Genomic DNA, 15,822 nt, shown 5'->3' on the forward strand with positions numbered 1-15,822 from the left:
ACACCAGCTGGGTATAACACTGAGCAGAAGCTCAAAAAAATATTGGCTTGAGTACGGTCACCCAGAAAGGAGTCTGGCTCCAGCAGCTCATAACTCACTGCAGCAGTCACCTAAAAAAAGGTACCCTGCAAAACAGGGAAGGAAAAAAACCCCACAAAACCAAAAACCCACAAAAACCCCAAAAGCCGGGCACAGGCTGGAAACAGGAAGCAATACTCACTCACAGCAGCTAAGCAGGGAATCAATAGGGCTGGTTCACACTTACTCTGGGGAAAATACAGGTGGTCTTATTTTTGTCAAGAAAGGATTGACTCCTGAAGCCCTTCAGAGACCTCCTTAAAATAGGGCAGACTTATCAGAATCAACAATTCCATCTGACTATCACAGTACATTACTATCATGGAGATAAAACCAATACATCCACCTACTTCTCTCATTTTGAAAAAGGCCATTCCTGTGAGTAAAGAATCAGATCCTGCCTGATGCTGTGGTCCTATCCTTTCCAGCTCTAACTGCTCAGCCACTTCTTGTAATCCACCCTGAAAAAGAAAACATTTTTGTTAACTGCTGAAAAAAATTACATCAGAAAACTGAACAGCTATATTTGGGAAAATCTGTTACACAAGTCATACAACCTCAGGTATATTTTAACATTTGCACAGTAGCTGAAACAGTTATTATACTAGGTAAATACACACCTGGAGAATCAAACTTTCAGTATCAATAACAGCATTAGAATTCTGTGTCAGTATTGGTTAAATAAAGCAGTATCTGTGACCAACAAAACTATTACTCCTTCATGTTCCAGCTTCTCCAGTAACCAGATGTCATTACTTAGCAAAACAATTCCTTCAAGATGTTGAAAGGACTGGCAATGCTGAAGAACAAAACCAGGTGTTCCTGTACTCCTTCTATTTGAATGAAAGTTTAAAAGGTAAAAACATTGTTCTACAAACACAAGAATTCAAGTGCTTACAAATCAGGTGCCCATATGCCTCCATGTGTTAAAGTATCTAGGCTTCCTTTGAAACTGACCTTTTACTTTCCACTTACCTTTCAACAATTAAGTTGAGGGTTTTTCCACTTCCCTTCACAAAAACTGAGAGTATCCTTAAGTATCTAGAACACTACAGGGAGTCCAGGAAAACGTTACACAGCAGGCATTTAGAAACCCGGTGGTAAAGTCAAAAAAGGAAGAAAGTGCCCACTCCACCTCTACAAGATATTCTACCCCTCTTTAAAGTTTGTTTCATTAGCTGCCACAAGAGGATAGGAAAAAAAACATGCCAAAAAATCCATCGTCTTGCAGCTAGTTTTCTAAGATACTAAAATCCAATGGTATAGCCAGCTTTTCTGTTAGAGATGTATATTTAATAGTCACATGTGTAATGAAACCTACTTCTTAAAAAAGTATATAAACATCTCATATACAAAAAGGGAACAATTTAAAACAGTAATTGTCTGCTTTGAATGTTGATACATGGTTTAAAAGGACAGACTGTGAAGCTGTAAACATCACTCCAAAGCTGCAAATCTATCTGCTCGCAAAGGTAAAACTTCTCCAGTTTTGAAGCAAATTTTTTTTTTAAGCCCAGTAAGCTTATGTGAAAAACTATTCCCTTAACTGCAGAGTGACCAAATAAACCTCTTTTTAGTGCCCCTCAAAATGTCAATAACCACTACGTGTGGAAGCAAACCCGTCAGAAGTCAGTTTGGTTTTACATAGATAACACAGATCAGTTGAAGGATAGACATGTTATACTGTAACTGCAACCTTTTAATGCTGTAAGCTACACTGTAAGCACATCAATTTTTTTTAATCATTAAGCAATAAAGCAACTGGAAATAGACTAAAGCACATGCACATTCTTTAAGGTCTAGAAAGATCAAAAAAACAAAGACAAAATCCTTAGTGCTGCCATAAGCTTTGCAAGGCAAAAATGTTGCACAGAGGCAATGCTTTTAAAGAAAGACTGCCTAGTATCCAAGTTCACCTTTCCTTCCACTCTTAACCTGTTTCAAGTACAGGAAGGGAAGCAGTAAGAGGCAAAAACATAACAGTCAAAGTTAAAACTCACAGAGCAATAAAAAAAGTCTGACTTGAAAATCAGATCAAACATTATGAAAATTCCTGTAAATCTTAATGCAACAGGTTTTTCTTTTGTTTAAAAGATGGAAGCTTCAGTAATAACATTCCCAAGTAACACCTACAAACCAACATGAAAACCTAGTACTGGTATGGCTAGTTTTATTCTAGCTTGAGCAGTAGGAATATAGTCTACAGAAGTTTAAGGTAAGAGTAATTCTATACACCATACAGTTAAGCACTGAAGCTAGCTTGTTTTCTTTATGTGCTTGGATACAACATTTGAACACTGCAAACATGCTCAGATATATCAAAAACATGCTGAGGGTTGGTGGGCAGGAGAAAAAAGTGCATCTCAGATACAAGCATGTTCTCCACTTTTTAACTCCAATAATGAGCTGTTAGAGTTAGCAACAGCAGTTAGGCCCACACCCTTTCAAGGCACCATTTTCTGCTCCTAAACCCTCCACTTCCAGCTGCAAATTAGCAGTGCCTCATCATCAGGTTCTGCTATCTACTCTAGCTTCAAATAACTTTGAAGAAAAACACTCAAGAATAAAAATAAGTAATATTTACACAGCAGCTGCAAGCTCTGGAATGTACACTTAGTAATTCAAAATTTAAATTAACAGCAGCCTACAGAAGAATGCTTTGAAAATAGCGCTTTTAATGGTATATATCTATTTGTAAATATATCACACATCACTTTTGTGTGGAACTTCCTGGTCTATAACTGCAATAACTACAGAATAAAATTTGGCTGTCTCTGAAAATTAATAGGCTATTGAGATTCTCTTTCAGGCAAGATTTTTGCACTCCAGATATGAACACTTTACTCTTGGAGGAGAAGGACAAATTCTTCCGAAGTTTTCAGAGCATCGGTCTTTCCAAGAAAAAGGCCACAGAATGATTTACATAATCACATGACCATAGTCGACAGCAAATCCGGTTCAAACACTGGTTTCATGGCACTCGTACCAGAGCTCATTGTTCTGTAAAAACCCCCATATTAAAAGTAAGTCTCCAACAAGGTCTATAAATCTACATTACTTAGAGTTGCCATTACTATCAAAAGGTTTGGAATTGTCTACATAGAAAGATTTTTAAAGAACAAGCAACAGTTCAACCTATATTACATTAATATCTCAAGTTAACTCCCAATCTGCATGCCAGTAAAGTACATTCATGTCCATTTAAGTTAGAGTAACATACTGTAAATTCACAGACTACTCAATTCCACAAAAAGAGCACCAAACAGCTCCCCAATCCTGAAGCATATTTCTCTTCCCAATGCCAAAAATTCTTTTTTGGGTGTGTGGGGGCAGGGAGTGGGGGACCTGTAGCAAGTCCGTGACTTTCATAAGAAAAATAACTTAGACAAGTCAATAAAGGACAACTGCACAGCAGTTCAATTCACTGCAATTTAATAGAGATTGTAAGTGACAGACATTAGGAGACAGCGCATGCATTTTTAGAGTCACAACACTGAATGTTTAGCAATTTGTTTCAGACAGCTGCTCTCAGTACAGTACAAGTCCACCATCATTTCATCACTGGTAAATTTGGAGGGGTAGGGTAGTCCACATCCCTTCCCCTGCTGTCATTACCAGTCTGCAGATTAGGTGACAGGATCAACATTTACTGCAGGAAAGCTGACCTACATATTCAGCTCTGAAAAAAAAAAAAATCACCCTTGTTCTTAAGGTTTGCTGAAATAAGACCTGTGAAGGTTTTACTTGTCTTCCAAAAAACATTAGTGTCTCTAAACAATGCAGGTTACACACAACTATGTCTTAATGAAATGACAGGAAATACAATCCCCTCCTCCCCAAACCCACTGGGAATGTCACCTCTGGAATGGTGACACGGATGTCATTCTGTCACCTTCCCTACATCACTAAAGTTGGATTATACATTCTGTATAATCTATACATACTTAGTAAGTGTATCGCCACCACTAAGACAGCAGATGCTTTACTTTGCTTCACCAGGAACGAGAAAGTGAGAGCATTTTTTGTTTGGGGTTTCCCCCCCGCCCCTCCTCCTGAAGTTTATGAGTATTTCATTTTTTCTTCTGGCCTCTGTGGAGAAAAACTGTTTCTAAGATATTCTCTAATACTCAGCCATTTGCCCGGCTGATTATACCAATAACAACTCTAGATGAACACAAGTAGGTATACTTTTCTTACTAATTGAAAGGGAGGTCTCCATTTTCAACCTTAATTTGATTAACAAAAGGATTTACACACTTTACTTCCCACACAAGTAGGCTACTACTTAGAAGTGACACACTCTATTAGTTTAACTCAGAAAGAAACAGAGGACTATAAACCCCACACAGGTCACTAGTTCAGCACGATGAAGTGGCAAGCCATCCCTTAGTTAGGATTTGGTTGTACTACAGTCAGTGTCCTCTTTTTCCTGCAGGTTCTCATTAAGGAAGCCTAGAGAATCGAGTTACTTTCCACAAAAGCAGCAAGTCATTAATCACCTCAGATGAACGATGCACCTCATTCCAGCAGCAGTCCAGACTCTTACAGTTCTTTGGCAAGTAAAGCTGTTAGCAATCCCTGTAGCATCTTTCTTTCACTTGCAGTCTTCCCTTCACATACTTAGTTCCAGTTTCCATTCATTGTCCAGTCCAATAAAGTATCCAAATTTTATGCCTGATAGAGTAAGCCAATTAGTAACCCCGCTGGCCTGACATGAGAGATTAGTTTCTGGTACTGCATTTTTTTCTAGAAGTCACATGTTGTCCCTGAACATATGCTGTTGTTTATCTTTCCTTATGGGGCCATCTGAAACATTCTTCACTCCATTCCTCTTCCCAAGACACTTCCACAGCATCATCGTTGCAATTACCTTTGCCAAGACGACTGCAGTCCTTTAGTGGACTGCACAATGAGGAAATAAGAGTATATGAAATCCATCAATTCTTATGGCTCAAGAAGTGAAGGATCAATTCCAAACATAGGTTTATCATCTGTCAACAAAGACTGGATACTATAAATACAGTATCAACATGCTATTTTTAACCGGTAAAAATATGAAAATCGATGTGTGCTCCTGCCTGCCTCTATCAATAGCCTTTAATATTAAATATATAAAGTTTGAGACCACAAGGCTGTTTAATAGGTATTATCAAAGCAAAACCAGAAAATAAAAATACAGAAAATAAGTATTTTTAGCAGAAAGTACTCTCTCTCCAAAACCAAAATTTGTTCTGAGCCATTAACAGATTACTTACCTTCAGATTTTTGCAACTCTTCATGAGATATTTTACATCATAGATGACAGGGAAAAACAATCGCAGTATCTCAAAGAAGTCCAGCTCTTCTTCAGGTAAATTAGAGTTTGTCAGGATTTTGATTAAATAGCCAAAGTCATATCCACTGCAAATCAATAACAAAAACAATATAAGCAAATAACTCAGAAGTATCCTTCTCACTTCCAGCATCAAGACTTTATTACACATCAACAGGACATTCTTCTTAATTTCAATGCAATTAAGACTGACACTTAAAAAAGACTAAACCTCCTTGTAAATGGCCCCATTGCAGCTTTCAGGGAAAACATTTTAATTTAGTCTCAATAAGGCCAACTGAAGAAGCAAAAAAAGATCTGCCTAGAGGAGCTTCTCCAAATCCTGAAACAAGGTAGCGCTGCTGGGGCTTCTTCTGATAACAAGAAATTAAAACAGAAAAAGACTCCTAGCTGGTTCCTTTCACACAGACTGGAGTTTCTCACTACAAACTGAATGAGATAGAGACACTCTACAGTTCTTGAAATCCAAAGGATTCATGAGTTTCCAGAGCCAACACGTTTATGCCTGGAGGCAAGTTTCACCCTCAGCAATGAAGAGGAGCAGATTGTCTCTCAACTTTCCCAATTCAATCAGCACACAGTTAGACAACTGAAAAATTTTAATATTTTGTAGACTGTTACTCCTTTCGGAGGCAAGGACAAAGTAAATTGGAAATTTTTTTGTGTGTACATATAAATCAGCAGGAGGCAGCAAGATAACTGAGCAGTAAAGGTTTGCTAGAAGAAACTGAGATTATTATATATAGTGTGTGTGTGTAGTAGAGAGAAGAGTTTGGCAAGACTTCCTTCTCAGTAGCTTGACTGGAGAAAGAGGACATAGGAACGAGGTGTGGAAGTAAAAAGGGAAATCATGTACTTTTACAGAGGATTATGAAAGGAAACAGAGGGTTTAAAGCATAGGAAAGATAGATGCCAGGTATTAAGCAGGACTGAACACCACAACAAAAAGCAGTGATGACTAGTTATCCTTTTCCCTAGAAGGCAGAAATTACAAGACAGATTATTCATGATCTGATCATGAATCTGATCCATTCTGATCCCTTGTACTTGCAGGACTGCTCATGCATATACACACTGAACTAGATGGGAGACTGATTATGTTATCTTGTTATTAGGTTTGCATTGAACCAAATCAGCTCCTAGATTTTATTGACATGCAATTTTAAAAACGTCTGTACTAACAAAGAAGACAAAAAGACGCAGCAGGGCTGCCTCTACTGAAGGCTGCATCAGTTTTGCTACTTAAGGAACCTTAGCATATAGCTGAGAGACAATTCAAGTGAATGGGGGGCCACCACAGACTCCAAATTCCCAGTTTAAGACTTCGTGTTCGTTCTTGGTTACATGAGGATCATACTTAAAACCAAGAATTTTGCAACTTGGTAAACCTTGACTGAGATCTTCAACTGTGAGATGAGCAATACAGAAGACAAAGCAGTTAAGAGCACTGTACTACTGATCCTGCAGATATTTAGCACCCACAAAGACTGGCGACTTCTGATGCAGGCTCAAGGCTTTAGCTTGCATACTCAATGTAAAGAGGATTGCTTTTTGTACCTTTTGTATATGATGGGATTCTCTACATCATCTTTATGAATTTCTAGACAGAGGGTAGAAAATCTTGACCATGCTGGGAGTGAATGGGTTGTTTGCTAAAAGTCCACTAATACAAGACATACAGAAAGTACGGACTATTGCAGCTCTCCCATGGGAGTTTCCAGTGCTCTAAACGGGTATTTCATGTTGAATGAATCCTGCACTGCATCTGGTGCTTTGAAGTTGTGCTGGCGGCACTCCAATCTCCATAGCAGCAACCACTGGCCAGGGAGCAAAGGAGCCAAAGATAAAAAAGGATTTCAGCCGAATCTTACAAAGCAAAAACCTGTAGTATACTTGGCAAAACAGTGGCTTGGAAGCTTAATTTTATTAGATCACCTATTGGGGGGGGGGAGGGCGGGGGGGAGAAGCATAGTGGGGAAGCCTGTATCAGCCTCTATAGAAAAAGAAAAGACAAACAGCCACATTAGCAAAAAAAGGCTGTTCAGAAAGATGCAAAAAAGACTGTTCAGGATTAAGGATTTACTCCTCTAGAGATTAGAGCGCTTATTAACTCACTGAATTCCTGACATCAGTCATCCCTGTGGCTCAAATTTTTTTACTCCCCTCCTCTTCCAAAAAAGAATTATGTACTTAACTGAATTACTAGAAAACAGATGCTGTCAAACACTTCCAATTTCTATTCAGAAGGAAGTACTGTAAGAAAAGAAAAGTCAAGATTCATTTACTACTTGTATTGAGAGGTAGCAGGCTACCATAAATCTGCAATTTCGATGAAGAATATATTTTTCCCCTGGAGATTATAGCAGATTCTTTCATTCTAGGATCCTCATACAGAAAAAGGGAACAGGATATCTGAATAGTGGATTTAACAGACAGGATTACCCTTCCATTGCATGACATCGTTCAGTCAGATATCTGTTCTGGGATCCTAAGCATGGGTCAGCTCAACCAAATGATGTTTCACATTCCTTAAGTTCCAGCTGCTTACACTTAGTCCCATTGTGCTCATAACAATCACCACAAACCACACTTCACTAATCACAATGTAGTATCAAGGCATTTACATAATCTTTTTAGTATACTTCTCAGGGCTAATACACTCCAGTCATCCAAGCTTACACAGACATAAGAACTGTCACTCCAATTCAAGACTAAGATATATCTAGTTCAAAAATTTTTGAGTGGCCACTGCTAAATGCTAGCAGAAGAGCAAGTAAGTCCACAGTGAGCAATTATGTAATTACCTGCTCATTAAAGAAGTTTTCTTCTAATCCTCTAACAGGCAATTAGTGGTTGGTTCATACCCTGAAACACATAGGCTTAAAAAGCTTTCACCATTTCTAATATAATCACCTAAAGTTACTTAGTACAGCTAGCCACAATCCCTGGAGCTATACAGCAACATAAGCACTCTTACAACCACTTTTTTTTTTCCTTCGTTTTTCACTGAACGTGGACAGCTGTAGGCAACAAGACTATGGAAAAGATCATACACGCCTGTATTTCTTTCCCCTACTATCCAGAAATAATTCAGATAGCCAATTAACAATGAATTCTACTCAAGCACCAACAGTCTCTGAAATAAATCAAAACCTGACAGAGCTGAGAAAGCTTTACTTCATTTTATAACTGGCTAATAGAAATGATCCAACAGAATAAATTTTACTAAAATCAGTTAGACACAAATGACTATTGAAATACAACAGCTTGGAACTTTCCAGCTTCCCAAAAACATCTGGGTTAAGAGGCATGTTTGCACAGAGCCTCCAAAGGTAGATTGAGGAGGTTGCACACAGGTGGACACTCAAAGCTTCAGCAGATCAGTCAGTTGAACATCCACAAAAACAGCATTTGAGCTGTTCCGTTTTATAACTTGTTAAGACTGCCAAGCACTCACAGCTCTCTTCACTGTGACAAGAATCAGAAATTCAGGGCTTCCCCCTCCTTCCTCATAGACTCAAATACACACACAAAAGATTTGATGGAGTCGCTTATGAAGTTGCAGTATACAAGAATCAGTGACAGTGCAAACGTTTCTTCACTCACGCCTGGCAGAACTGCAGGTCCACACAGATTTGCAAATAGGTCAGGATGCCAAGGCAGCTACACCAAATGCAGAGATAAAAACCGCACAAAGAAAACTGTTTGAGAAGCTAAGAGCTTAGAAATAAACTACGTAAGAGTTCAAGAAAAGCAAAGACTGGGAAATGAAACAAAACCAAAACATAACCTCACACTCTGAGAAAGCAGTAATTCCCCTCTGCCCACTTCCTAAGAGACTCATAAATTTTGAGGATTAGTAGTAATTAAAGCATTTTAAGGAACCAGAACCTAAAGCATTTTAAGGAACCAGAAGCAATAGCACAGTCAGCAACTACCAAGCACAGCTTTTTCAGCAAAGTAGTACTGCATGGAAACGAATTTTCAACTGAGTTGTCCCACTGTTTAAGTTTCCACTGATAGAACATAATCACAACCAACCTAAAACATATTTAGAAACACCTGTTTACTATTCTTTATGGCACATTTTAAGTGACCCATGCTCATTTATAGCTTTGTGCAATCTTAGCTTCCTCAGAACTTAACCCACTACTCCAGGGTTTTGTGCTCAAGGTAATATCAACATGCTGTCAAGCACAAAAGCCTTTAAACACTCTCCGACTTCAAGCAGAGTTGTGGGTAACCAGTGTTTGACAAACATTTGCTGGAATAGCTGTCTTAAGAGGATTTCTAAAGACATTTTCAGTGAAGTCCACAACAGAAACTCATTTTAGTATAGATGAAACTGGACTTTAATAAAGCCATTCCAAAAACCCTTCATAAGCTGCACTAGTAAAAATGGCATTACTGCACATAGTTTGCACTGCACTTCAACCAGCATATTAGTCAGGAATCACACACAATCAATATAATTATCTTTTAAAAAGAATCCCTAGTTTAGAAATGGCTCAGGTATTCTTTTGCTAGGATAGCTTACTCTGGGCCATTAAAGTTATTAGGCAATATTGGAAAAACAACATTTTGTGGCTGTAGCTCCTCCTACATGGCAGTGTCTGTTGATGTACCAGTCACATGCGTAACACGCCTCCCCTCCCGTTCTCCTGAGCCATGCAAGTTACTTTACTGTAGTCAAGTGTAAATCACAAATATGCACGTAAGAGCCCATAATAATGGGTTTAAGATGCTGAAAGAAAATTAATTCACCAATTCAGCCTTAGTAGTTATTTTGACACAGTTCATGGCATTCTTGTTCCAGTATTTTTCCCCAAACTGCTACCCTAGTAGCAAGATAGCAAGAGTAAGATTATTTTGGAGTCATATTGTGAGTCAAGACAGCTGCAAGTGGAAGATATAGGCAGATTAGAGAACAAGCATACTCAAAGAGGATTCTCTTTTTTTCTTTCTGTTAACTGTCTTTTCTCTCCCCCCTCCTCCCTCCCTTTTGGAAAGTCAGTCTAACACTTGCTGTCTACAAAGCAAGTCAAAATGATGACTTCTGCAACAGGCTGTTATATGCCCCGTTCTACTACTGTTTTACATTCCTTGCTGACGCAATCCTTATTTTTCAGTTGGTTAATACATAAATACGTCTCTAATTCCATGTGACTTTCCCTCCTCCAACCTTCCCTCCAAGATTTAATATTTAAGGATGAAGAATTTGGGTTTTTTCTAATTTCATCATCTACATATTACCATCCATTAATGTAGCATGTGTGATAAACAAGAATAAGGCTGTAAGGAAACTACTAGTCTCAGCTAAAACATTCGCTCTACCTTTGTGGATTTGCTTAGCAGCCGGCATTTAAGATGTCAACTTGAGGGCATTACATAGCAATAAGCCTTTAAAGCCACTCTTCCTTGAAAAAAGTGCAAATTATCTCTGGCACGTAGTTGAATATACAATGACTATTGCATAAGTTTTGAAGTGTTAAATCTTATTAACACCCGAAGATCTTTTGTATCTTGATAGATTCACAGAGATTTAGCATTCACATTTCTATTTCTTCTTGGAAGATGAGTTCCTGTGATGGAATAAATAGTAAAATATCTTCATTACTGCAGCTAGAATTAAGGCTTATCAGGGCTCTCCTTCCAAGCTGAGTAATTTTCAGCTGCCCAGATTACCAGGAGATTTAAAACAAATTTAAAAGCGTTTTATAAAACTCTTCACTGATAATTCTGTGGTCTCTCCCGTGAGACAAACAGTATTTGCTCAAGAATTGCTTAGGAATAGTTTGCTTTTATCATTGTTACTATTATTACTTGCATGAGAGATATTAAAAGATACAATGCCACCTGCTGGCTTCTGAGTTTCATGTTTGTCTGGTTTACAGTTTTCTGGTTACAATGTAAACACCAAAAATAAAACACCAGTACTACCCTGTACACTCCACTCTTCTAATACAGAATGGTGCTATAGGTATTACAGCAGAAATAGTTTTTTCAGTCTTACCAACCGAGATATGTGCTATATACACTATCAGATGTATACCACTTAACCCATGAGATGATGTGAAGTCCAAGCTTTAGAATTCAATAATCAATATTGAAAACTCAAATACTTAACAGGCAGAATTTACCTATGGAAGGAAAGCCACTTGACTCCTTCACACAGTACAACTCCTGATGTCATAAGCAGTTCTGCAAAGTACTGTGTCTCAATTCCTTCTTCCTCATGCTTTTTAAACTGGATACCAGATGTCGTCAACAGTTCAATAGAGTCCTGGGCATACATATCTTCTCTAAAAAAAGAGAGCGGGAAAAGTAAATTTTCAAAATCTACAAACCTCAGTGATTATAAACCTGGTAATGTTTCTTTTTTGCTATTCATTCCACAGACTTCACTAGCACAGAGCAGGAGCAACTGTTCAGTGTTAATTACAAAACCAATCATTTTTCATAGCTTTTGTTAACCTTCACTAGCATTTCACCGTTCCCGGCACCTCCATTCTCACCTCCTTCATAAAAGACAAGTTCTTGCTCCTCTTCCGGTTACCTAGAACTCCCCTTTTGCAAAACTACAGAGGAAAGTGAATGTATGAATATAGATATTTTACCGAGTAAGATCCATTACTTGAACTGTGACAAATTAAATACAGCAGTTGAAGCACTAACATGTTACATTACAGAACTATAGGAACAGTACGCTCCAGATCCCAGTGTTGTATTAGTTCTGTGGATGGTATTTCCCACACATTTCTTGTGATTTAAGCTTACATAAATGTTCAGACACATGCTCATCAAAACTCCATTCTCGCTACAACTGGAAATTGAGTACTTGCTCCATTTAGTCAATCCTTAAAATTCAGGTAGCCTAATGTTTTCTTCTTAAATGACCATCTTCAACTTTAATAGCCATATTTTGGACTTAAAATTTAACAGGATGGAAAAAAAGTCCTCTATGCCTTGTTTGATCCCCTCTTATCCCTGTATTTACTCCCTTTACCACTAACATTTTTGTAAACTCTTAAGGATTTTATGATGAAATGGATGGGGGGTGTTTCCTAAAATTTAATCTATATCATCATAACAAAGACATAGAATGGTTAACTGGGGGGAAAAAAAAAAAAGCAAACGTGGCTCTACTTAGAGGATGATATTCATATTACTGTCCACAACATACTATTCTACAAAGTCTCTTCAGTGTATAGTTTTCAATTTTAATAAAAAAACAACCAAAACAAACCACAAAAAAATAAAAGACAAGACAACCAGTATATCAAACTTGACTATTAGATTCAGTTGTAGACTTATATTCCTTATTCCTAACAGCAAGTCATCATTCATCAGAACAGAGAGCTACATTCTCAAGATGTGTTGTATCTTTTTTTCCTCCCTCCCACGCAGATGCTCATTAGTTCTCCAGCTTTAAGGCATCAGCTTCCCAACACCTGTCCATCTCCGTAACACATTAAAGAACCCATCCAAAACAAACATGCCTATTTTACAAAAAGAAGTTTTACTTCTAGTTTGTTGCTCTGCACTAATCAGGTGGATAGTTAGTTTAGAGAAATATTTACGCTCTTTAAAAGCACACTATAACAAGACCTGGCTGGAACCACACACAAAAAAATTACCTTCTAGGAACAGCCAACAGCTGTTTTGCTTTAGGAGCAGAACACTGGGCACAGTGCCACTTCCCAAAAGGAAGTTTAGAAACAGACAAAGATAAGTAATTTCTCCACCCATGTAAAAAAAAAAAATCTTCGTGTTTCATGCAGCACTTACCTAGCTTACCTTTTTGTATAAAATCCCCCCAGTGAACTAGTAACAAGTTAGTTAGGTGACTACGTGTATCTTGCCTTACTAAGCCGTCTTATCTATGCAGCATCTGGCACAAATGGGTGGAAAACTACTTTTGTTTTCAGTTGCTTGATATTAAGTAGACCTTTGAAGCTCAGAAAGTAAATAAAACATAACACAGGCTCTTCTTCCCAGACCACAGTTTGGAAGTTACTAATTCATTCCTCTTCCTCCCATACTTCGCAGGATTAGTATACTCTTCTACTAAGACAATGGGTAACTTCCATACAGCATTTATATGGCCATGTAAGTTTAGAGATACCAAAATATCAAATCTGCACTTCCTTTTCTTTCAAGAGGTGCTTCAAACAAAACTAAAAAGAGCATGTCATTCCTCAGACCAAACTGATTTGTGACAAGCCACAGCACTGCTTGTTTAGAAAAGTAGAAAGATCAAGAGATACACCAGCAGTTTTTTTTTCTTTGCAAGAACCCCGATTACTTTGAAAACAAGTCTTTTTATCTGCAGAAAAAAAGGTCTGTTCTCTAAACTTCCTTTGTAGGCTGCAGTTTTAACTCATGTATATCAAGCTGTCCAGTGATCAGCTTGTAACACGACTGCCAAAAAACCCCAAGCCTTCAACATATTTAAGTTTGAGAAGTGTTTGCACCAATACTCAACTCAGGCCATATGAAAACCTATCAGACCAATTATGTTTACTTCAGGAAAAAATTCAAGCTACTAGTAACTTTGTCGACCACCTGCTAAAGATATAATTAGAACTCCACAGAAGCATCTCATCCCACTGGAAAAGCTAAGTTTATACTTAAAGATTTGTCACTATAAAAATCACATTGTGAAATAAAGGTCACAATACTATTCCAGCAGATAGTAAAAGTCAGCTTGCTTTTTAACCAAACTTTACACAAAATAATCCAGAACAAAAATCTCCACAGGAGTTATGCTGTAGAATCAATAATGCCTTTCAACCTATTACAGAAGAAAATTAAAATACAGTAGCTTAATAGAATAAGTTGCTTTGAAAACACAAGAACAGTTGCTGCAGTATTAAAAAGTTGGCAGTATTTTACCTAGAATATTATCTAGAACATGTTGTGAGTCTTAACATGAAAAACATTATTTTAAAGAGGACAGAGCACACTTGCTTTAGAACGTGCTGATAACATTTGTCATACTTCTTTATTAGTCACTTTGGTAAATTTACTTTTTTTTTCTTCACGTTGGTATTTTCCATTTAAAAATATGCAAAGAAACAACATGTGACTTCTCTAACAACTAAGTTTAGGTAGAAGCACTCCGAACTGCTAAATATAAAAATGCAGAGCTAACTCTTGCACTAAGTATAAACGCCTCTTTTTAAAACTTTTGTTGAAATTGCTTAGCATTTTTGACCAAATTACCAACAGTAAGACAGACTGCACAAAAATGAGGGAAGAAAGCACATGTTTGGCGACAAAAGTTTTCCTCACATAAAGTATCTATGGTATTCCAATCATACAGGTAAGAAGACTTGCTATAGCTTTCACAACCTGTAATACATTTTCAGTAAGTCAGAAACATAACATTCAACAGCACAGACATTTAACACTTACGTTAAATTAAATTTAAAATTAAATTGCCAAGTTGAAGTTCCTGGAGGGTATTCTCCTTGCTCATTCATAAATGTCAGTCCTAGTTGAATTATTTTTAGCAAGTCTACATTACAGCGTAATAATTGGTACTGATAGTCTGCGTTGCTTCTGAATTCTCCAATAGGCCTTGCAACTACTCCTGGAAATTCTGTATCCTGTAAGAACAGAATTAAAACTTCAACAAAAGACAGCCATAAAAATTTATGCTGCTCATTTTTAATAAAATATATTTCAAGCATCTAACAGTTTCATGGCTGAAGAGTACTGTGTGTAAATTTAGCATTTAAAAACGTAATAGATTGGGATCGTAATGTTCGTACAGCGTTAATTCAACATTAAGAATGCATTATTCTTTCAGTGAAAATAGATGAACAAGTTTACAGCTTTAATTTACTAGCATCAAACAAAGTCATCATGTTTTTTGCAGTAATTCGCTAGATAAACATCAAGTGCCCACTTACCATAGCTACATAGTTATACTTCCGTATAACTTGACGAATTTTCTTCATCTCTTCATCCAAGTTACAAGCCCAAACTTCACAGATTCTTTGGCTATGGTCTACGGTAGCTGCTGGCATAATGGGGGTCTTTAGAGACCATACATCAAAAGTTACACCTGACTGAGGATCAGTTTCATAAAGAGGACTTTAATGATTTTTTTTAACCTAGGAGACAAAGAAAGCAAAGTATCAAAATGTAAGTTTTTATTCTTCATTTATCTGAAAAAAACGCTTAAACACCAGGATCAAGCTTTATTCTTCAGAATTTCATAAAAGGAGCACAACATAGCCACCAAAACCATGTGAATTTCAGCTATGTAAGTTCAGATTACTATCCGAAATTAAAACCCTATGCATTTGTTAGTAACTTCGTTCCTTGCACAAAGCCAGGCAAACCGGCAAGGCGCACCAGTTCCACAGATAAAAAGAGATACCTGAGCCCACCAAGCGTTACTC

At 37.5% G+C, this 15,822-nt stretch overlaps 1 protein-coding gene across 1 annotated transcript; it reads right to left on the minus strand.

Moving 5' to 3' along the window:
- Positions 1 to 428: 428 nt before the first annotated feature.
- Positions 429 to 15,533, minus strand: CNOT7 (CCR4-NOT transcription complex, subunit 7; the record flags this gene model as incomplete). Its single annotated transcript, XM_009574098.1, has 5 exons — positions 15,328 to 15,533; positions 14,828 to 15,021; positions 11,551 to 11,712; positions 5,334 to 5,478; positions 429 to 539 (listed from the first exon to the last, which is right to left on the minus strand). Coding segments are annotated over exons 1-5 (729 nt in total), but the record flags the coding sequence as incomplete, so codon positions are not given.
- Positions 15,534 to 15,822: the final 289 nt, after the last annotated feature.

The sequence above is a fragment of the Fulmarus glacialis genome, unplaced genomic scaffold, assembly GCF_000690835.1.
Source record: "Fulmarus glacialis isolate BGI_N327 unplaced genomic scaffold, ASM69083v1 scaffold48623, whole genome shotgun sequence".
In the NCBI taxonomy this organism is placed as follows: Eukaryota; Metazoa; Chordata; class Aves; order Procellariiformes; family Procellariidae; genus Fulmarus; species Fulmarus glacialis.